Consider the following 22,533-nt stretch of genomic DNA (forward strand, 5'->3'; position numbering starts at 1 on the left):
ACAATCCACTCAAAGAGTGGGAAAAAGACCTAAATAGACATTTCTCCAAAGAAGACATACAGATAGCTAACAAACACATGAAAAGATGCTCAACATAGCTCATTATTAGAGAAATGCAAATCAAAACTGCAATGAGATATCACCTCACATTGGTCAGAATGGCCCTCATCGCTGGAGAGGGTGTGGAGAAAAGGGAACCCTCTTGCACTGTTGGTGGGAATGTAAACTGATTCAGCCACTGTGGAAGATGGTATGGAGATTCCTTAAAAACAAACTAGGAATAAAACTACCATATGGCCCAGAAATACCACTCCTAGGCATATACACTGAGGAAACCCAAACTGAAAAAGATACATGTTCATTTCAGCACTATACAATAGCTAGAACATGGAAGTAACCTAGATGTCTATCAACAGATGAATGGATTAAGAAGTTGTGGTGCATACACACAATGAAATATTACTCAGCCATAAAAAAGGACTGCATTTGAGTCAGTTCTAATGAGGTGGATGAACCTAGAGCCTATTATACAGAGTGAAGTAAGTCAGAAAGAGAGAGATAAATATTGTACACTAATGTGTATATATGGAATCCAGAAAGGTAGTACCAATGAATTTATTTGCAAGGCAAATAAATGGAGAAACAGACATAGACAACAGACGAATGGACATGGGGAGAGGGTGAGATGTATGGAGACAGCAACATGGCAACTTATATTACCATATATAATGGAATAGATAGCCAATGGAAATTCCCAGTATGTCTCAGGGAACTCAAACAGGAGCTCTGTATCAACTGAGAGGGGTGGGATGGGGAGGGAGATGGGAGGGAGGTGACATTACGTACATCTATGGCTGATTTATGTTGAGGTTTGACAGAAAACAATAAAAGTATGTAAAGCAATTATGCTTCAATTAACAAAAATAAAATTTTTTAAAAAGAGAGAAACAGAACCAATAGGGTGTGTGTGTGTGCGTAAGTATGCAGAGAGACAGGGAGGGAAGGAGAGAGGAGGGAAAGGGAGAAAGAGAAAGAGAGAGGGAAAAGGGGTAGAGAATGAATGAATATTAATTTAAATATTGCCTTACATGGTTATGTGGCTGGCGAGTCCCAAATCTACAGAGCAGGCTGGCAAGCAGGAGAGCCTGGGACACCATTGCAATCTTGGGTCTGATAGTAGTCCAGAGGCAGAGGCACCTTTTCTTCAAGGGATCTCAGTCTTTGCTCTTAATGCCCTCGACTGATTAGATGAGGCCATTCTACATTCTAATAGATAACCAGCTTTACCCAAAGTCTATTGACTTAAATGTTAATCACATCTAAAAATGGCTTCACATAGCCAGGACAGGTGAGGAGTTTGGGAGAGAATGTATACATGTATATGCTTGGCTGAGGCTCTTTGCTGTCTACCTGAAACTATTATACCACTGTTAATCAGCTATACTTCAATATAAAAAATAATAATAATAAAGCAGCAACAGTTAGACTGGTCTTTAACGAAACAACTGGCCACCACAGCCTAGCCGAGTTGACACATAAAATTAATCATCACACCTTGAATCTATAATCTAATTTAATTTCGAAAATAGTCTATTAAGAAGACAGATATTGATCTTTTGTATCAATTCTGAAGCCAAGTTTATTATTGATTATAAATAAATTGGAATTATGGCTAGCAAATGAAATGTATATATCTGCTAGACAGAAAACAACAATAAAATCCTTTGTCATACTCTAAAAACTTGACTACAAATAATCCTATTCAAATTAACTTTATATATACACCCACATGATTGCCTAGAGATGCTCTCCAATTCTATTCTCTAAGTAGCTCTAAAAATATTAGAGTCGATTCAGTTTAGATTGATTTAAATTCAATCTTGATTAAAAGTGAAGGTTCATCTCAAAGATCCATCCAGTCCTATATTTTACCAACTGATTTTTTTTAAAGTTTTGCTTTGGTGATTACACAATTGATAGTTTGCTGTCAAAAATGTTACCTATTGCTAAGTAGCACTCACCCTCCCCCACTGCTAAACTGTCAGTAACTTTAACCTAGTTCAACTGTTGGTCCGAAGTACATACCAAACCGAAAACTTCAGATACTAAAACCTGCCTTCATAGTAGGTAAAAAAAAAAAAAAAGTACTTTCTCTCTTAAATTAGCAAAGAACAGTTACATAATTTTTTCCAGAACAATTTGGTTTGGGGGTATTTTCAACACAAATGTTTACTGCTGTGATCTTTTTATTTCTTTTCATGATTTCAATTTTCTTTTTCTTGTCTTCAAATTCAAACTCACTGTTTTGGAGGACTAATTTGCTTGTATTGCATAAACACAGTACCTTTTCTCTATAAATCCACTAGGGCAGTCTCACACAGATATATCTTAGCCCCATAGATTCTGTCTGATAATGAAGAACAGCAAAAGTGAAGAACCGGTTCTAGTGAGGATAACTTTACAGCCAAGCTCTATTTTTTTCTGCTGATCTTTAACTCATTTATTGCAGAACATTCACTGATTATACCATAGTTATAGCACTGAGGATAAGATGGTAAGTGAGACTACTCCTTTGCTCAAAAAGCTTAGTGTTTATGGGACCGTTTTAGTTAGAAGTTGAAACTGATGACAAAACAAAACAAGGACATTGAAACAGTAAAACAATTTCAATTAACCTAACAGAAGCAGCTCAGATTCAGAAAATTAAGATGGAAATAGGAATAGCACTACAAATGTATTTAATATCTCCTGTCCTAACAATATCTCCTGTCCTAACAATATCTCTCCTTTGAGACCTCATGTCTCTAGCTGTCTTTCCATTTTGCTTGTCCTTTCCCAGGAAAACTTATTTTAACAATCATCCAAATGCTCGGCCTCTACCCGCTAATTTCTTGTTACTTTCTCGATCAACACCAGCCGGTTCTGCACCCCCAACATTCCACTGCTATCAGTCCCATCAAGTTCACCAATATTCTCTCTACTAAATCTCAGTACTCAAGTTACTCTAACAGAATTAATTGCTCTCTTTTGGAAAGGCTCTGTTGAGCTGACAGTGAATTCTTTGGTGAAACTGGCCAGTGAAAACCCCTTGAAGCAAGATCCTCTGTCCTTTCGGATATTTTCCAAGAAGCATTAGTTCACTTTGAATGTAACAGAGCTCAGAATTGGGGCAGTGGAAGAAATACATCAAATCATTCCCATGAATACTGGCGACACTGCTGCTAGACCACTTTAATGACAGCCTAAAGAAAAATACATTATTCACACTGATATTTCAGTTGAATTTCAACTGCATTCTTTTCTTTTCTTCCTAAGACATGTTTTAAAATGTATTTTCCTTACAACAAATTTACTTACATTTTTAACTTTATCAAACTGCATTTTCCTCTGTGATCCTCACATGTCATTGTGATCTTACTGACAACGGAAGTCCCTGCCTTCTGGGCTGATAACCTCATCTCACACCGCTCCCCACCTCATGCTCTGCACTTCGGCCATTCTGGCCACACAGTTTCTTAGCACAATCTGTAACTGTTTTTTAGTTGTTCCTTTTCCATGTCCGTCACCGAGGTCTGACTCCTGGCTGTGCCTGGGGTTGATGTTTTATCTCAGCCAAATTATTTACCCTCACCTCAGCCTTACCTTAATCTTTACTCATCGGGCCGCTTTGAGAAATCAATGAGGTAATATAAGTAAAAGCACCTAGAACAGAACCTGGTACTTATGAGGAGCTCACTAGATGTTAGCTGAGTATGGAGCATAAATACAATAAATCGCTAAACAGTGAAACGTTGAGAGGAGGAGTTCCCCAAAGTTGAGTGTTAACAGTTTTATAAACAATCTGAAGAAAGTAGCACATGATGCACTTCTAGCTTGCAGGAGCGCTACCATTTTCTGCAGAGTGAAATACCAAGCAGATGGGAATAACCTGCTGGAAAAATGAGTGAAGAAGCAAAAAAAAAAAAAGCGGGTGACTTACAATGTGGGCAAATTAACATAATGAGGAAACACTATATCAGTGAATTTAAAAACTACATATTCTTTCTCTATTCCTTCCAGAGCTCTTCTCTCAACTTTGCCCCTACCCCCAGCCAACCAAGGCCTGTTCATGTTCTGACAGGGCTTGGCAGGCATCAGCATCTCACTGTGAGGACTGGAGGAATTGTGTGATTTGGGGAGAAGTCAAAGGTAAAGAATCTGCCTGCAGGGCAGGACACACAGGAAATGCGGGTTTGATCCCTGGGTCAGAAAGATCCTCTGCAGAAGAAAATGGCAACCCACTCCAGTATTCTTGCCTGGGAAATCCCATGGACAGAGGAGTCTGGCAGGCTACAATCCATGGGGCCACGAAGAGTTGGACACAACTGAGTGACTAACACACACACTCTACATAAAATAGATAACTAATAAGAAACCTACTATATAGCACAGGGCACACTACTCAATACCCTGTAATGGCCTGTATGGGAGAAAAATCTAAAAAAAGACTGATAAATGTGTATGTATAGCTGATCCATTTTGTTGAACACCCTAAACAAACACAGCACTGTAAATCAACTATACTCCAATAAAAGTTGTTAAAAAACCAAACATGTTATGATCCAAAAGGTTATTCAAGTCATGTGTTATCTGGGCGGCCAGGATTCCATATCAGCCACCAGGAGCCTCTGTAATGCTTAATGTACCTGAAACAACATCACAAAATTATCAATGAACAATACTATGAAAATTCGCTACTTGGTGTCAAGTGAGCCTTTTAGAGTTTGCAGCATCCACACCCCTCCCTTCTACCAGGTAGACAGGAGGCTGCCCTTTTTCTCTTTTCCTACCTGCTAGGCTGTGAGAGCAGATGCCCCTCCCACCCCAAGTCTTCAGTGATGGCTCCTGTGTTAGTCAGTTGGGTCAAGTACCGCAGCCTGGTGACTTCTACATCAAACAGCCATTTCCTCACAGCCCTGGAGGCATCAAGTTGGAGACTGAGGTGTCAGCAGGACTGATTCCTCCTGAGGCCTCTCTCCTTAGGCTGTAGATCACCATCATCTCCCCGTATCTTCATAGAGTTTTCTTCCTGTCCATCTTTAGGTCCAAATTTCCTTTTCTTACAAGGAGACCAGTCATACTGAATTAGGGTCCACCCTAATGACCTCATTGTAACTTAATTACCTCTTTAAAGGCCTTATCTCTGAATTCTGATGTCCTGCAAGTTAAGACTTCAACAGAAGAATTTGGGGGAAGACACAATTCAGCCCGTAACACTCTCTGAAATAAGACTGCAGCCTTAGGACTTCCCTGGGGGTTCAGTGATTGAGAATCCACCTTGCAACGCAAGGGACATTGGTTCAATCCCTGGATGGGCAGATTCCACGTTGCCGTGGAGCAACTAAGCTCACGCGCCACACTATGGAGCCTGTGCTCAAGAGCCCAGGAGCCACAGCTACTGAGTCCACGTGGCTTAGAGCCTGGGCTCTGCAGCAAGAGAAGTCACCGCAGCGAGAAGCCCGAGCACCACAGCGAAGAGTAGCCACCACTGGCTGCAACCACTAGAAAAGCCGGTGCAGCAATGGAGAGCCAGCACAGCCTAAATGAATAAAGACTTCAGCCTGAGAGGGGTGAGGACTGAGTGGGGGGTGACAGGGCCTCAGGTAAGGGGCGATGGTCAAATGACAAGGGGTGAGAATAAACTAGAGGAAGGCAGTGTTTTGTTAAATGCTTACTATAGGCCAGGATTTGCACTAATTTTTTTCAAATGTTTATCTCATTGAAACTTTACAACAATCTGTAAGGAAGGTATTACTATCATAATCTTGAAACCTGGGAAGACAGGCTCACAGAAGTACAGTAACTTTCCTAATGTCATTCAGTCATAATCTATGATGCTAGGATCTAGATGGGGCAATCCCTGGAAACCTGGGTTCAGTCCCTGGATTGGGAAGATGCCCTGCAGAAGGAAATGGCAACCCAATCCAGTATTCTCACCTGGAGAATCCTATGGACAGAAGAGCCTGGTGGGCTACAGTCCATAGGGTAGCAAGGAGTCAGACATGACTGGGCGACCGACTTACATAGGATCTAAACAGCAAGTCTGCCTGGCTCCAAAACCCTCTCAAGGATTCCACCTGCCCCCCCAGGATCTGTGACATCTGATGAATGCTCTCCAGGCTTCTTCATCCAGGGGAGCGGTTCTTTTTCTGGTTGCTCCCACATACTGGCACCTGGGCCGCTACCTGGTACTTCTGATGAGGGATGTTCTAGAGATCAGGGTTTAAGATGTCCTCTTTTTGTCACACTTCTTCCATCAGCCAACTTAAATATAACCTGGAAACTGGTCATTTTACAAACTTTGGGCACAAAAAATCCAAACATTTGGTTATATTTCAGGGTTTAAGAGTTTAGCTTCCCTAAGCTCTCAATTCAAGAGCTGGGGAAGGAAGCGAGCTCTGGGTTTCCAGGACGACAGTAAGAGAGTGATGCAGGGCAGACTGGCGGATGGCACGGGGGCTTCTCATCCGCTCTTCTCAGCCATAGACGGAAAGCTCAGTCTTGAGGTTGGCCTGCTCAGATACACTCCCTGACAGGAACATCCTTCACTTGTAGCAACTGACGATGAAGAAGGATGGAACCAACAGCCATCCTGGAATGGGAATTTGTAATTCTTACTGCTAAAATTGTCCAAGTCAGAAGTTCTTCTATTTCTCTCCACATTTCTTTAGCAATTTGACCAAATCATTCCTCTTAATACCTAAGAAGCTCTATGGAAACATCTGGCATAAACTCTTAACTTTCCCTTGTGGGCTTCCCTTGTGTCTCAGCTGGTAAGGAATCCACTTGCAATGTGGAAAAACTGGGTTTGATCCCTGGGTTGGAAAGATCCCCTGGAGAAGGGAACAGCTACCCACTCCAGTATTCTGGCCTGGAGAATTCCGCGGACCATACAGTCCAAGGGGTCACAAAGAGTCTGACGTGACTGAGCAACTTCACGTCGAACTCTCTCAGAGGAAGGCTGGGAACACAATGAATGTCTGTACTCAACCACTGAGGATGTGCTGATCTTCTGATGCACCAGTTCTGGCCCTGAAAGAACTCGCTACCACTTTTGCCTTAGCAAAGAGAAAGACAATCCCTGACTCACTGAGTGTACTAAGCAGGGCTGGTAAACAGTGAAATCTGATCTTGGGGCTGGTCCCTGGCTTAGTGTCCTTACTTCAAAGCTTACTCACTGGAATCCTCTAATCCCTCTGTCTCAATTAAAATAGAGGAGACTCCTGGTGCCAGCAAGCTCTGCAGATTTCAGTGCAAATGAATTTATTTATTCTATTAGAATGGTATGGGTCCCTCCTCTTTAGCTCAAGTTCCTACAATGCCTGGGTCTTTTCAACTCCAGTCCCCTTCCTTTCCAATTCCAGATGCCTTTCTTTGGGTTGGCCACAGAAGCATGACCGACGCCTCTGAACCAGGCCGGCTGGTGTGGACACTACATCTTCAGACAAGGTATATAACGCGCTGTGCTCAGTCTGATCCGACTCTCTGCCGACCCATGCACTGTAACCCACCAGGCTTCTCTGTTCATGGTTCTCTAGGCAAGAGGTCTGGAGTGGGTTGCCATTTCCTCCTCCAGGGGATCTTCCTGACCCAGGGATCGAGCCTGAGTCTCCTGCTTTGCAGGCAGATTCTTTACTGTCTGAGCCATGAGGGACCTAGCCAAGGTCTACCTGGTCCTCAAATAACGGTTGCCCACTATTGAGGGGAAAGTCAAGCAGGGATTTTAGATCCTGTAAACATCTCCCTCGTTAGTCAGAACCCACATTTTAGAATTGGAGTGGCCTTAATTATTATTTTGCTCAATGTAACCACTCATCTTTCTTATATATGTGTGAATTTATTTATTGGTAATAAGCAAAAATCCCACTTGTATTTTGGATATTTCAGCATTTAAAAATACACATATAAAAGCAGATGAAAACAATTTTTGTAGTTTATTTTTTAATGTCATTAGATCAGTCTCTTACTACCTGGTCTACTCAGAGGACCAAACAATCACTTTCTGATTTATTAAGTAGAAAAATCAACATTTCTTGTTTGCTTCTCTATGGAAACAGATAACCTTCTAAAACTGTCTCCCAGGGTTCACAGCTATATGTTGAGTACCAAATCATCAAGGTACTTAGAACAGAGCACATATAACATATTGACAAATTAAACCAATATTTCTAGGTTCTTTGTAAGTTATCTGACACTTCTGTAGTACTCCAGAGAAAGGAAGTGTGCAAAGCTATAATTCCAACCTCAGTATTATGATGCTCATCAGAATAGAATTAACAGTGGCACAAGTAAAGGGATGACTTAAAAGATTTAAAACAACATTAGCAGCAGCAATAATTACTACAGCAGAGCACTGCAGAATGGTTCCCTTCAGTCTAGTTCACCAAGAAGCAGTATTTTTACTTATAACTTTACTGTCATCAATTCATGAAGTAAACTTCTCACACACACAGTCTTTCTTTGATCTCAGCTTGAGTTACAGTCTATATTTTTCCTCTTACTTGAAGCAAATCACAGCCCTGTCCTACACTGCATTTATCAACAGCACCAGCTCAGTCTGCCCGACAGTAATTGCAGAGATAGAACATATATCCAGCTGCAGCAAAAGCAAATTTAATATAATCATAAACTGGCAGGTCACAGATAAAAGGCACGCACAGCTACTGCTATAAGGTGTAAGAGCACAGTAGTACACAAATACCACCTAATTATAGCCCAGATGTATTCATTAATGTAAACGGGAACCACTACACAATTGTGCACAGAGCTGAGGAAGACAGTCATCAATATTTGGACTGAGCCTCTTCCTCTGCTCAACGTGGGAGCCGCATCTCACATTTCCTACTTGTATCCCTCCACCAATTATATGTATTGATCTTTGTTTTCTGTTCCTAAAACCACTGTCAGTTACCCCAGATCTGGAGACGACACAGTCTGCTATTCATTCATGAATTGTGCTTCCTCTCCGTGCTGTGTACAAGGATCTAGCTCATAATTAACACGGTAGGTTATTGACGCATCCACAGATACATGTATGTCTCCCCATGGCTCCCCACCAGTTCATGTTTACCCAGTATATGTACCCTTTAAACTTGCTAATGTGTTGCTCTTTGAAAGGCTAAAATTTCTATCAGTTAGCGTTAGTGTTCTAGTTACCCAAACACTGTTGTTGAATTTTAGACTATGTACAGTCGGCCAGCAGGTCTCAACGTGCACCTGATGGCCAGCATTTTCATGAGGGACACAGCCCCTAGTAAAGTCTCCTACATGGGCAAGATGGGATTAGTCACAGTCCCACAACCTCCAACTTCGCTGCAGCACTGTGAAAGTACAAGGCAGTTAAAAATTGCTCTGATGACATTGATATGGACCTCACAGACACTTCCCGGGACCCTTAAATTTAGATATGTTTATAGGCAGCTCTGGAATCACATTTCCAACAAAAATCACCTGCTCCAGAAAAACAGTTTGCGGGCCTCAAAAAATTAGGCACACAATTACCATATAATCCAACAATTTAGGGATGCCTGTTGTGCTACAGTCCATGGGGTCACAGAGAATCAGCTACAACTTAGCGACTGAACAACAAGGCATATACCCAAAGAACTGAAATCAGAGATTTGAACGTGTATCTGCAGATGGATGTTCACAGCAGCATCATACACAATAGCCCAAGGTGGAATCAACCAAAAAAGTTCACCAGCAAATGAAGAGATTTAAAAAATGTGGTATATAATAAAATGCAATAGATCATTAAGAAGCTCTGACACATGCTACAACGTGGATAAACCTTAAAGACATATGCTTCAGTGAAATAAACAGACAAAAAAAGACAAAACACATGATTCCATATATGCGAGGTCACTAGAACAGTCAGTTATAGAAACAGAAACCAGGGAAGGCTGGCCGACAGGGAGAACAGAGAGTTACTGCTTAATGGGTACAGAGTGTCATTTGGGATGAAACAGCGCTGGAGATGGTTGACGACGACGCGTGCATAGCAATGTGAATGTACTTAATGCCGCTGAACTGCACACTTAGCACAGTAAAGTTTTATGTTGTGTATATTTTACCACAATACAAATTTTAAAAATCATCTGCTCCAGAGACTATTCTCAAACCACAAATTGAGGTAATTTCACCTGCAGATAAAGTCTCTTTCTCATCTCTGGTTATTTCCACAATGAAGAGTTTTCATTGTTTAATTTTTTCAGAAATGTGAGCTCAGAAATGGTAAGTAGAGAAAAACAAAGCTTTATTGAGATACAGATGTCTAGCTAGGCATTTCCACTGAAGTGGTTCATTCATGCGTCCTTCTAGATTCTCAGTGTTTGGGATTCAGAAGAATGTCTAGGCAAAATGACAAATTCCACGCCTCCTTGGCCTTTTACAGTCAATAGGAAATAGATGAAACTATGAATGAAAAATCTAAGGACTTCAAGGGTCTTGGATATTTTTGGATATTCACTTCATACACACATCTGTCTCAGACTGATGGCTTCAAATTAAAGTTAAATTATGTACAGCATACTCTATTCAAGTAGGCTGAGGCGAGGAAGGGGAAGTTGCAATCTTTTAGGAAGTCTTTTTTGTTTAATCTAAAATGGGTTAAACTTTTAGCATTATCAGGGGAGATTTCAGTTATCTGAAAACTTTCAAAATCGAACATAACATCTCTGGACAATGTTGGCTGACTTTGAGTGCTTCCTGAAAATGCATGTCACTTATTTCTTTAGCAATTATTTTATAAGTATATTGGTGCAAATATTTTGCATAGTCTATAACTTTTCAAATGGGTTATACAATTAATTTTGTCATCTAAATCCTTATTATAACTGATTACATTTCAATATTCAGAAAGGAAAAAAAGAGGCATGTGATTGTTACATTTGTGTATTAGTTCACTAGGGCTGCCATAACAAAGTACCACAGCCTGGGTGCCTTAAACAACAGAAATTTATCTTCTCACAAGTCTGGAGGCCAGAAATCCAAGACCAAGATTTAGCAAGTTTGGTTGCTACTGTGGCCTCTTTCCTTGGCCTGTGGACATATTTTCCCTGTGTCTTCACATGATCACTCTGTACATGTGTGTCCAAATTTCCTCCAATCATACAGTATTAGGACTCATTCTAACAACTTAATTTTAACTTAACTACCTCCTTAAAGGCTCAGTCTCCAAACAGAGTCATGTTCTGAGGTACTGGGGGTTGGGATTTCAACATATGAGTAGGGTGCAGCGGTGATGGTACAACTTGGCCCATAGTATATTGAAACTGTAAAAACATTACAAACTTCTTTATGAACATCTGAGTGATCAAATAATAAAAAGCTGAAGCAGATAATTCTCTCATAAAGGATTCATGTTCTCCGAGGCTTGAAATGTCTACTGTGATCACAAAAGGGTCAATTAACAAGTTCAGTGAGCACCCATTCATTAAAGAGAAGTTATGTCTTGAATGTTACTCTGTGTCAGGCACCAGGCTACAATGGTAACCAGACACAGTTACTGCTCTCACGAAATTTTCTACAGGTTATCTTCAGAATATAAGAAAGTTAAGCTTGCCTAACAGAATAAAATCTTTGTAATTTGGATAGAACAAACTCAGGTATCCCATCAACTCACACACTGGTATATGGTTTTCATTTTGGTAGAACTTTTGAGATTAAATTCAGGGGGTCTTCGGAGCATAGTTAGTAATCAAACAAGAGTTTAATCTCTCACTGTTAAGTTCTCAGTCCCTATTTTACTTGCCATTTGAACATATTTGTCAACTGGGATTGCACCCTCCTCCTTGATACCCTCTCTTCCCCAGGTTCCAGGACCCCACAGCCTCTTAGTTTTCCTCTACTTCACTAGTAATCCCTTCTCAGTCTTCCTTGCTGGTTCCTACGCATCTCCCAAACTCTCAATGTTGGTCATCTTTTGTTCTCATCTCTGCTTAATTGACATTCACTCCCTTGGTGGAACAAATGTATCCAAGGTTAAGACTTTAAATTGATTTATATGCTGAGGACTCCCCAATTTTTCTGGTCCAGACTCTCTGCCAAATGCCAAACTCATCTGTGCAACGCTTACTCAGCGTATCTGTTCCCACGTCTCCATACCACTGCTGATCAACGGTCACCCCGTCCCCAACCATCTCTGTTCCACTGTCTCTGATTTGTTCTTTCTATCATCCAACTAGAATGTAAACTCTAAGAGCCATGAACAAATATTTTTGAATGAATGAATAAAGAGGTAGTCAAGAAATATGGATGGTTTGAAATGCATTCAACTCTTAGATTAAAACTGCTTGCTAAAATGCAAGTTTACGGGGGCCTACAAGGATCCCTTCCAACCAACATAAAGCTCTCAGTTCTGCATATTTTATAGTGTGTTCTAGTCCTAGAATAAGCTGCATTTCATTAAAAATAGGCTCTAATTAAAACCTTGGTTAAGTCCAGCTGGTCTCTGCCCTTCATCCTTTTACATTAATGAACCTCCCTGGAGGTGCCCTGGATAATCACTGCTCATAGTTAGGCATCATAAATGCCTTACTGCCTTCTTAGAACGTGTGACATGGAGTTGTCCACTGTGTAAAAAACCTGATCACAAATTAGCCCCTGCAATTCAGAGCTGGCTTAGAATTTTCATGTTTGAGGCTCATAAAACTGAAATCTTTTTCTTGGTTGGTAAATGGTACCAGGTGTCTCTCATTTAGAGCTCAGCATCAGCTGTTTTGGAGCAGGCTGTCTTTCGTATTGCCAGTGTGAATTATACAGACATCACAGAGACTGTACTTCAAGTCGCACCATCTCTCACATCCTTACAGACTTGGTGAAAATCCCCACTTCAGATTCGGCCACCTACTACCTCTTTTGAGCTGACCTTTGGGCCCTCCAAAACCATCAGCAACACAATCTAGTCTGGGTTTTAAGTCACCTCATCCCAAACATACTCAAATACTGTGAAAATCCATTTTTTATATAACGTGATCAACAGAGATAGAAATTTAATTTTACCTATATGTAAGAAAATAGATATGCATTACAAAGCATTCTGGTCTCCCAAATTTCATCAAGTTAAAAATCAAATAAATCTATAAAGTTCTTGGAAATACATGAAATGCTTTTTACAAGGATTATACCTATTATAATATAATCATGAAGATAAACTACCCCTTGAAACTACTGTACTCTTTGGACATTTGGTTTTAAAGGATGTAGAGAAAAAGATTTTTTTCTTTTATTTTTGCTTGGTGTTTAATGTATTGATACACTGATCTGGACTATTCTGTTTCTCCAGGGTAGCAATGCTACTGAATAAACCCAAAGAGGTCGAAATATTTTAAGTATAGCAGGAAAGCTTAATTGACATTCCACATGAGGAGAAATTTCAGGACACCATGGAGAAAAATTGGCAAAGAAATAAAGCTCAGTCATCTATAAAAGCACTTCTCTTTCATTTGCATTTAAAAATGTAATCAACAACATATCTAAAATGAACTGCTGTCAAGTATGCATTTCAGAGTGCAGAGAAGCACTGAGATGATAAATGCAGCAGATATTTTTGCTCCAGTGTCTCCCAAATAAATATGATTTTTAACATTTCTGGACTAATATTTATAATTCAATTTAAAAGTCACAGTCAGATGAAAAGTCAAATTAGGAAAAATGCTACACAAAGGTTTCAAATGCGATTTCATTTTGAAAGGAAAAATATCAAGCCATCATAGCTGGTGACTTTCTTGCTAACATATGCTTCTGAAGAAATCAGGTCATCTACCTCCTCCTCGCTGCCCTCATCCCAACCCTGCCCTGAAAATTCCACCCTTTTCCATTATCAGCATTTGACTGAGATAGCATTTGATTAAGATATAACAAAAGCACCCTTAAAAGAATAACAGAAAAAATATTACAACAATTTTTAATGGACCATTAGAAAAATTAATTCAATTATATTATATTTTTATTATTAATTCTTTGTAATATATCTACACGGTAATATAAAACCATAGGTTTCCACATAGTATTATGACTATCTTTCTAAATGATCTTTGGAAAACTGTTTACCCAACAGAGAACATTAAGAATCTATGGCTAATCTATCACTTTGCAAGTAAGATGAGACAGTATTTCTCCAGTCATCACAAACAGTGTTGGAGTCTCAGAGGACCCACAAACTCATCACTTCCTAAGAGGGTTGAGAGCTGAGATACAACAGTCAAAAGGCATGAAGTCAGCAGTATAAATCACAACATGTAAGCCATGATTCCATAATTTTCCATCAAGATGAAAAAGAAAAACGCATGAGACAAACAAAAACCACTGAGAATTTTCTCACTGAGAACTCCTCATCCATACTAATCTCTGGAATATTTGTCTTGTTTGTTTTTTGTCTCCCTGGCACTTCTCCCCACCATGAAGGCCAAAGAGATCCAGCACCTTGCTCTTGCTAAATAAACCCTGTCGCCTGGGATGTGGGCTCAACAGCAGCCCAGGCGGCTGATGCTCCCAGAAGCATCTTTACTGAGTCACAGGAGCAGGGCGGCTCCAGGGCGCGGGCACGGCCAGCCACGAGGGCAGCAGCTCCTCCAAAGGCATGATGTCCACTCCAGCTCAGCCACCTTCTCTTGGTTTCTGCTTTATTTTCTAAGCTGGGTTCTCCAGCCTTCCCGTGGACTCAATCAGTTGTATTCGAGAAGTTCTCTGCCTGCTCACATTCACTCAGCAAGTCACAGGTCCTGAGCTGGGAGCAGAGTGAAAGATGCCCAGGCATCAGGGAAGAAATGAAGCAGCAGAAACAGCCCCACAGGGCACAGCTGAGGCAAAAATCACTGCTCGTAATCTTGCTCTGAGATACTTCTATGTGCAAGGTTGTTAATGAGTAGACAGCCCCATTACTAGTGATATGCTCTCACTTCCCTGGTGGTCCAGTGGGTAAGAATCCACCTGCCAGTGCAGGGGTCACTGGTTCAATCCCTGGTCCCGGAAGATCCCACATGGGGTTAGCAACTAAGTCCTTGAGCTGCAACTACTGAAGCCCGGGAGCCTTAGAGCCTGGGAGACGCAACAAGAGAGGCCACTGCAGTGAGACGCCCATGTAACACAACTAGAGAGGAGCCCCCGATCCCCACAACGAGAGAAAGGGTGCAGCAACGAAGACCCAGCACAGCCAAAAGTAGATAAATAAAATCTTAAAAAAAAAAATTAGTGACATGCTCTCCATCAGCTCTTTTTACCTACTGATCACTCTCATTTAACCTTGGTCCAGCAACCGGCTCCCAGGAGAGGGATGTTTTGTTTTCCATTTTTGCTTTCCTGCCCCTGAGCTGTGGGAGCAGCATTGTGAAAGTTAACCACCCTTCTCCTTATGCCTAAGCTGGGCAGAAGGCTTCAGTTTTGCCTTGTGTTTCCAGAAGCAATCTCCCCCCTTAGCTATTAGGAAAAGATCTCTATTCAGTTCTCCTCTAAACCATCTCTGTGGGGAAAAAGTGCCTGGCACGTAACAAGGGTTCAATAGATGCTTTTGAATGAATCCTGCCCCACTGCCTCTCTGAGGTTGGCCTCTTTCTAACCTTGTGGAAATGCACCTTCTCTAGAGACAATTATCTTGACTTAAGAAACCATCCCTCCAGCTTCTGGCTTAATTACTGGAAACACTCGAGCAAGTATTTAATTTGATGGCATGCACAACATTCTCAGTAAGCATATGAAAGCAAACTTTTTTCCCAACAAACTTTACATTGTTTTGACTTCTAAACCCTCTTCTCTCATTTATTTACAGGATACAATTTCATGTTTTCATAAAATTTACCGACATTAATTCATTCAACATTTATTGAGTATTTGTTGTCTCTAATAGGATTTAATAGCAAATAGTAATGCTGCATTGTCTAATATACAAATTAAAAGTAGTTTTCTGACACACTAAATGGAATCAAGAAGGCATTAAGCAGAGTCTTTTAAAGTCAAATGGTACATAGGTTAAGAATCTGTAATCTATTTCATACATTTGAATTTTAGATTGGAGTAATGTTGAGTTCTTATCCCTCTATTTAGATATTTTAAAAATCTTTAAAATATTTGATAATATCAAGAAAAGTTACAGAACTAATACATTTCACATCATTACTGTCAACAAGAAATAATTTCTAATTATGCATTAAATATTTTGTACCTGTAAGTCTTCTATGGATGTCACTGTCCATGTTACTAAAAATGATTTAAATAATTATATATGGTAACATTTGTATTCTCAAGATCATTTGTCTGTACTTTTGTTCTTAAAAAGCTCTAATGTCCTGCATAAGCTTTTAAAATGATAGTTTACCAATAACAGAAACGCAGTTCTTCCTCTGTGGGGCTCAAATTCATTTCCTGATGGAAAACAACTTAGACTCCCATTCAGTTTCCATCCTTGAATGTGTCATGACCTTAAGTGAATGGTAGCTCATCAGAGAATCCATGGTGAGGATTCGTATGTTTAATCCTTAAAGATATCCTTAAAAGAGGGAAAACATAATTTTCTATCTCCCAGAATGACCCCTAAATATGTAGACTAATTCTTTTAATTCTTGAACATCTTCAATAATCACGGTGTAATATGAGGCTGCAATCATTTCTGAGAGGTGTTCATTAATAAAGACTGCACAATCACAAAATTCTAAAAGTCTAACTTTTAACATACTCCAGGGTCAGTAATATATTGCTCAAGGGCCCAGTCTGACCTGCTATTTTAATAAATAAAGTTTTATTGGAACACAGTCAGACCCATTTGCTAAATTAGCTAAAGTTGCTTCTGTACTACAACAGCAGTGTTGTAACTATCTAGCCCAAATTATAAACCCTCTTAAAATTCTGAAATCACTGTGTAAAGCTTACTTTTAATGAGTTGTTAACTCATTAAACAACAGCCATAAAGTTTAACAAATTTGCTAAGGGACTTCATTGGGCTAGAGAGATTTGGCAAGAAGTTTGCAAGGAAAAGGAGACATTTTAACATTTGCAGCACAGCAGCTGAAGTCACATTGGTTAATTTGGAAAAGACACAGAACTGGTAGCAACTCTGAGACATTTAACATCTTCATCTACAAATCCCAAAGGGAGTTGGCCTAAATGATTTTTAAGTTTTTCAATCTTCCTGATTCCTTGAAATGACTTCAGTAAGCCCACACGCAAACTCGGAACCCTATGAGCACACAACTCAATAACAAATATTTCCTGGCACCCACCGAAGGTCAAGGCAGGGAAGGAAAACATTTTAGAAAAGTGGAAACCAAAATGATTACAGAAAGGTATGTGGAGCTTTACTGTGTGATTCTTGAAACTCTCCTGTAACTTTGAAAACGTGAAAGTCACTCAATCGTGTCTGACTCTGCAACTCCACAGACTATACAGTCCATGGAATTCTGCAGGCTAGAGTACTGGAGTGGGTAGCCTTTCCTTCTCCAGGGGATCTTCTCAATCCAGGGATCAAACTCTGGTCTCTAGCATTGCAGGTGGATTCTTTACCAGCTAAGCCACAAAGATAGCCCAAGAATAGTGGGGTGGGTAGCCTATTCTTGCTCCTGCGGATCTTCCCAACCCAGGAATCGAACCAGCATCTTCTCCATTGCAGGCAGATTCTTTACCAACAGAGCTATCAGGGAAGCCCATAACTTTGAAATTATTATCAAATAAAAAAGTATAAAAATGGTTGAAGCAATTTTACATATTCTCACTTACAAGAGGGAAACTTCAGTTACCATATTCAACTTTGTTGAATGGCCATAATGGATCTGGAAAACACATTACCCATGCTCAGTATGTTCCCTGAAGCAAGCATGCCTGCAGACTACCCTCATCCCCTCTATCCTGCATCCTAAACACCCACCTTATAAATGTAACCCTTAAATTTATTAATATCGTACTATATGGAAAATGAGCTAACTAGAAACTAAAAGGACCAAATGACAGATAAGACATTAAAGAAGCTGGAGAGGGGAGAGTAGTGGGAGGCAGAAGGAAGGCAGAGAAGAAACCAGTTCATCAATAAACTAGATAAACGCGTTCTGAATGATCACAAATATTAGCAGCTCTATTTTAGCTCTTCTCTGGTGGAACAGGAAGGAAACTTACCCCAAGTACTTGACTCTCATACAATGTATGTACGCCCCTTATATTTTTTATGTACACATATTCCAAAAAGAGATGGGAGTTTATTTTTCTAAAATCCAAACAGTAAGCAAACATTATGCTAATTGAAAAGTGCCTAGAGAGCCACACACATCCAGGTTGTTAAATATAGAAACCCACTGTAATGAGAACCATTATCTCTGGTTTCCAAGGATACCAGGGTAAGCACTACTCCTAAATTGCAGTTAATTCAGCAAAGGGCACAAAGTCATTTATATTCAGGGTCATCCCAGCTGCGAGCAGATGCAGAAGGAAGGCTAAACCGCCCTCTTTTTCTATTCTGTTCATCACCAGCTCCAGCTGCCAACCCCCACCCTCTGGTCCCAACCCTAGCCAATGATTTCTGGGTGAAATCTGGAAAATCAGCTTGTAAACAGCGACTTCTGAGAGAAAAAGGATCTACAAAGGGCAGGGCAGTCAGAGATGTGAACAATGCTGGGGATGGGGGTGGGTAGGGAAGGTTGGCATTCCTCGTTGTTTGTGAAAAGGACTGAAGCCTAGTTTTGTGTGCCCGCCACACTAGGGGCCCTCTTTCCTGGTGCTTATGAGAGATATGACTTAGCAAGGAAACCACCACCATCATCTTCAGGGAATTGCACAGCTAATTTCAAACCCCACCCCCCCAACCAAGACTATTCAAGCTTTTAGAGTTTATCACTCTTAAACTGTCACAGTTTCTAGAATTAAGTTTATTGTCAATTTGCTCTTCTAGACTCTGGGCTTCCCAGATGGCACCAGTGATGAACAACCTGCCTGCAAATGCATGATGCAAGAGACACAGGTTTGATCCCTGGGTCAGGAGACAGATTTTTGGGTGGGGAAGATCCTCTGGAGAAGGAAATGGCAACACACTTCAGTATTCTTGCCTGGAGAACCCCATGGACAGAAGAGCTTGGCAGGTTATAGTCTATGCGGCAAAAAGAGTCAGACATGACTGCGCATGCACGCACTCTAGACTCTAGGATCTAGACCTTTCATAGGGTTACTTACAACCTGTTTCTATGGCTTTAGTATAAAAACTACTTTCTGACAACTTCAGAGATATTGCCTCTAAATCATTTTGTTGTTGCTTATTCAAGGCTATTTATTGATCACTTTCAACATGACAGGCATTGTACCAGGCTAGGGAGGCAGTGAGACAAATGATATCAGACTTCACTTTTGATGATCATGGAAAGGATCAGTAACAGACCATGTCACTTAGTTTAAAAAGAGGCATTTGGGATGTCCCCAGTGGTCCAGTAGTTAAGACTCTGCCCTTCCAATGCAAGGGGCATGGGTTCAATCCCTGATCAGGGAACTAAGATCCCATATGACCCCAGTACAATCAAGAAATTAAAATAAATAAGAATAGCAAAATAATTTAAAAATAATTTTAAAAAATAAAAATAGAGGCATTCCTCCCTTAGTCAAATTTACACTTACTAAAATACTGGTGTGGGGTTTCATGGATACTTTAGATTTATCTTAAACTTATAGAAAGTGAAAGTGAAGTCACTCAGTCGTGTCCAACTGTTTGTGATCCCATGGACTGGAGCCCACCAGGCTCCTCAGTCCATGGGATTCTCCAGGCAAGAATACTAGAGTGGGTCGCCATTTCCTTCTCCAAAACTTATAGAAAGTATATACAAATTTTAAAAAGTATATGTAAAAAAACTTACAGAAAAAGAAGTATATATATATATATGGGCTTCCCAGGTGGTGCAGTGGTAAGAATCCACCTGCCAATGCAAGAGATGCAAGAGACTCAGGTTCAATCGCTGGGTGGGGAAGCTCCCCTGAAGTAGGAAATGGCAATCCACTCCAGTATTCTTGCCTGGGAAATCCCATGGAGACAGGAGCCTCGTGGGCTGCAGTCCACGAGGTTGCAGAGTCAGACATGACTGAGCATATACATACATATGCACGTATATAAAATTAATATCCAGATAAAACAGCAATCTTCCATTTTCTTCCTCCCCCAATACCTGTCCATTCAACACAGGAAGACCTCCATGCAGAACTCAGCTGGGGCAGAAGTAACCGGAAGGGTCAAAAAGCTCTCTCTGCCTTCATGTGTTTCCTCTTGATGGACATGAGACTGCATCAGGCTAAGCTTCTTAGCTTAATGTGATAAGGTGAATCAGTTTGCCTGTTTTGATAATTGAGGCCTTTTGAGACACCCCTCTCTTGTGTCAATTCCATTAATTGGAGCTGCTCACTGCATCCCAGAGAGAGAACAAATGAAATACAACAAAGGTTTCTAATAGTTATGTAACATTTACAGTATCCCTCAACAGGCAGGTCCTTTAAAAACTAATGGTTAATACAAAAAGTACAACATGGTTCTGAAAACTTTCTTGCTGTACATTTTAGATAACTTGAATACTATGTACTTAGTTGAGCTGTCCTGATTTCAGTACACAATTCTTAAAAAAAAAAAAAAGCTCGCTTTTTTGGGGGTACTGAAATATTGTTTCTTAATCCAATAAACAAAGTAATAATATCAAATCTTAAAACTATACAAAATGGAAAATCAGTCTCAATTCTCTTTAAAGTTAGTCATTATTTTGGTGTATTATTCTGACACTTGCTATTTCTCACAAGGGGCAACATTTTGAGGTAAGACGGCTTCGGAGAAGATTCTGTCTGAATCAGGCAGCTTGCAAAACGCTTAAGTTGAGCAGGCCACTCTTTAACCTTTCTCCTGGTCTCATCAGAAGCTAGTGCTCTGGAGGATGAAAACACAAAACACAAGTCACTGGCAGAAACGTCATCGTCTGGCTTATCCTTTTCTGACAACACATGAGCTTTCACAAAACCTCTAACGGAAGCCTGCTTACATGAAGGAACAGAACTGTATTCCCTAGCTGTGCATAATCAACTTTTTGTTTCCTTCTCATCTTCAGCACTGACAGCACCCTAATCCACCAATTCGGGAGCCTAAAACTTGGACTTGAGCCACTTGGCTCCCTGGATGAAAAAACAAAACAAAACAGCGGAAGGGTCGCCTCTTCTTTTCTTTCTATTATCCTGACACCTAAATTCCGGTCTTGCGTATCGCATAGATCTCTGAAAACACTTTCTAGTAGCTCACCTCGTCCCCCGCTCCATTCTCCTCCCTCCACCTCTCCGTAGCTAGAAAGTGTCCAATTGACAATGTTCCAATCGTAAAGGCAGCAAAAACGGCCCTTCGTGCTGTCACAAATGTCTAAAAAGTGGATTAGGGACCACCAGGGAGGGACAGCTCGGACACCCGTGGCCCCCGTCCTCCGCGCGGGGCTGGCGCAGCTCGGCTCCCGGCCCAGCCCGGAGCCCTCTGGGGCCCAGCGCAGCCTCCCCGGGCCTCCCCGCTCGGCTGGGCGCCGGGGGTCCCCCGCTCTCCCGGGTACCGGCCAGACGAGGGAGGGGGTGTGGCTGGGCTGCGAGCGCGCCGGGGTGGGGGTGACACCGTCACCGGAGAGTTGTCTGGGGAAGGCGACCGTACTGGGAGTGGAAGGAGACTGCCCCGAGGCTGTTTTCGGCCGCGGCGCCGGAGGAGCCGCAGCCAGTTGGTGGCGCCCGGGGCGCTCGGGGGTCCGGGGTGGGTGGGGAGAGCCGGGGCGCGGCGCCGGGCGCTCGGGGTCCCCGCGTCCCGGGACTGTCAGGTGGGAGGCGCGGGGGCCAGGGGCGCGCGGGGCGGCGGGGCGGGCCGGGCGCTCACTCACCGATGCACAGCTGGATGGCGTAGGCGTAGTAGGACCAGCCGAGCAGGAGGCTGATGAACACCACCGGGATCCAGTAGAGCACCCGCCGGCACCGCCGCCTCACGCTGCCCGGACCCGAGGGCGCCATCTTCCAGCCGCATCCACCTGCCCAGCTCCGCTGCCGCCGCCGCCGCCCGCGGGCCTGGCTCCGGGGCGGGCTGGCCGCGCCCGGCGGCCCCGGCGGGACGGGCCCCGGGGCGGCGGCCGGGTGCGCCGCGGCCACTGCCGCCGCCGTGGCGCTAAGTCCCCATCCCGCAGCCCCGAGCCGGCGCCGCGGACTCCCCGCTCCTCAGCGCGGCGGAGGCGGTGGCTGCGAGAGGAGGGCGCGGAGGCGGCGGCCGGGAGGAGCGGACGACAAGCGGGAGGAGGAGGAGGAGGCGGCGGTGGGAGCCTCCGCCCCGCCTCCGCGCGGCCCGCCCGCCCCCCGGCGTCCCCCTCCAGGCCGCCGGCCCGGCGAGGCCCGCGGCGCCCTCCGGCGTGCGCTCGGGGCACTGCCTCCGGTGCCTGCCGCGCCCCAGGCCCTCGCGCCCTCGCCGCGGGGCACCTTACGGGCATCCGAGCGGGGAGAGAAGGTTCCCACCTTGGCCCTTCCATCCCCGCCCTTCGCCCCGGG

General features: G+C 42.4%; 1 protein-coding gene across 2 annotated transcripts in view; it reads right to left on the reverse strand.

Moving 5' to 3' along the window:
- ZDHHC2 (zinc finger DHHC-type palmitoyltransferase 2) overlaps positions 1-22,328 on the reverse strand; it is a 66,407-nt gene extending 44,079 nt beyond the window's left edge. For both annotated transcript variants that reach the window (XR_011253532.1, XM_069573334.1), the window contains exon 1: positions 21,882-22,328. Coding sequence is in view for 1 of the 2 variants with exons in the window: in XM_069573334.1 (XP_069429435.1) it covers positions 21,882-22,008 (127 nt within the window). In the remaining variant the exon portion in view is untranslated. The remainder of the gene's footprint in view (positions 1-21,881) is intronic.
- Positions 22,329-22,533: the final 205 nt, after the last annotated feature.

This window comes from Ovis canadensis, chromosome 26 (assembly GCF_042477335.2).
Source record: "Ovis canadensis isolate MfBH-ARS-UI-01 breed Bighorn chromosome 26, ARS-UI_OviCan_v2, whole genome shotgun sequence".
NCBI lineage: Eukaryota > Metazoa > Chordata > Mammalia > Artiodactyla > Bovidae > Ovis > Ovis canadensis.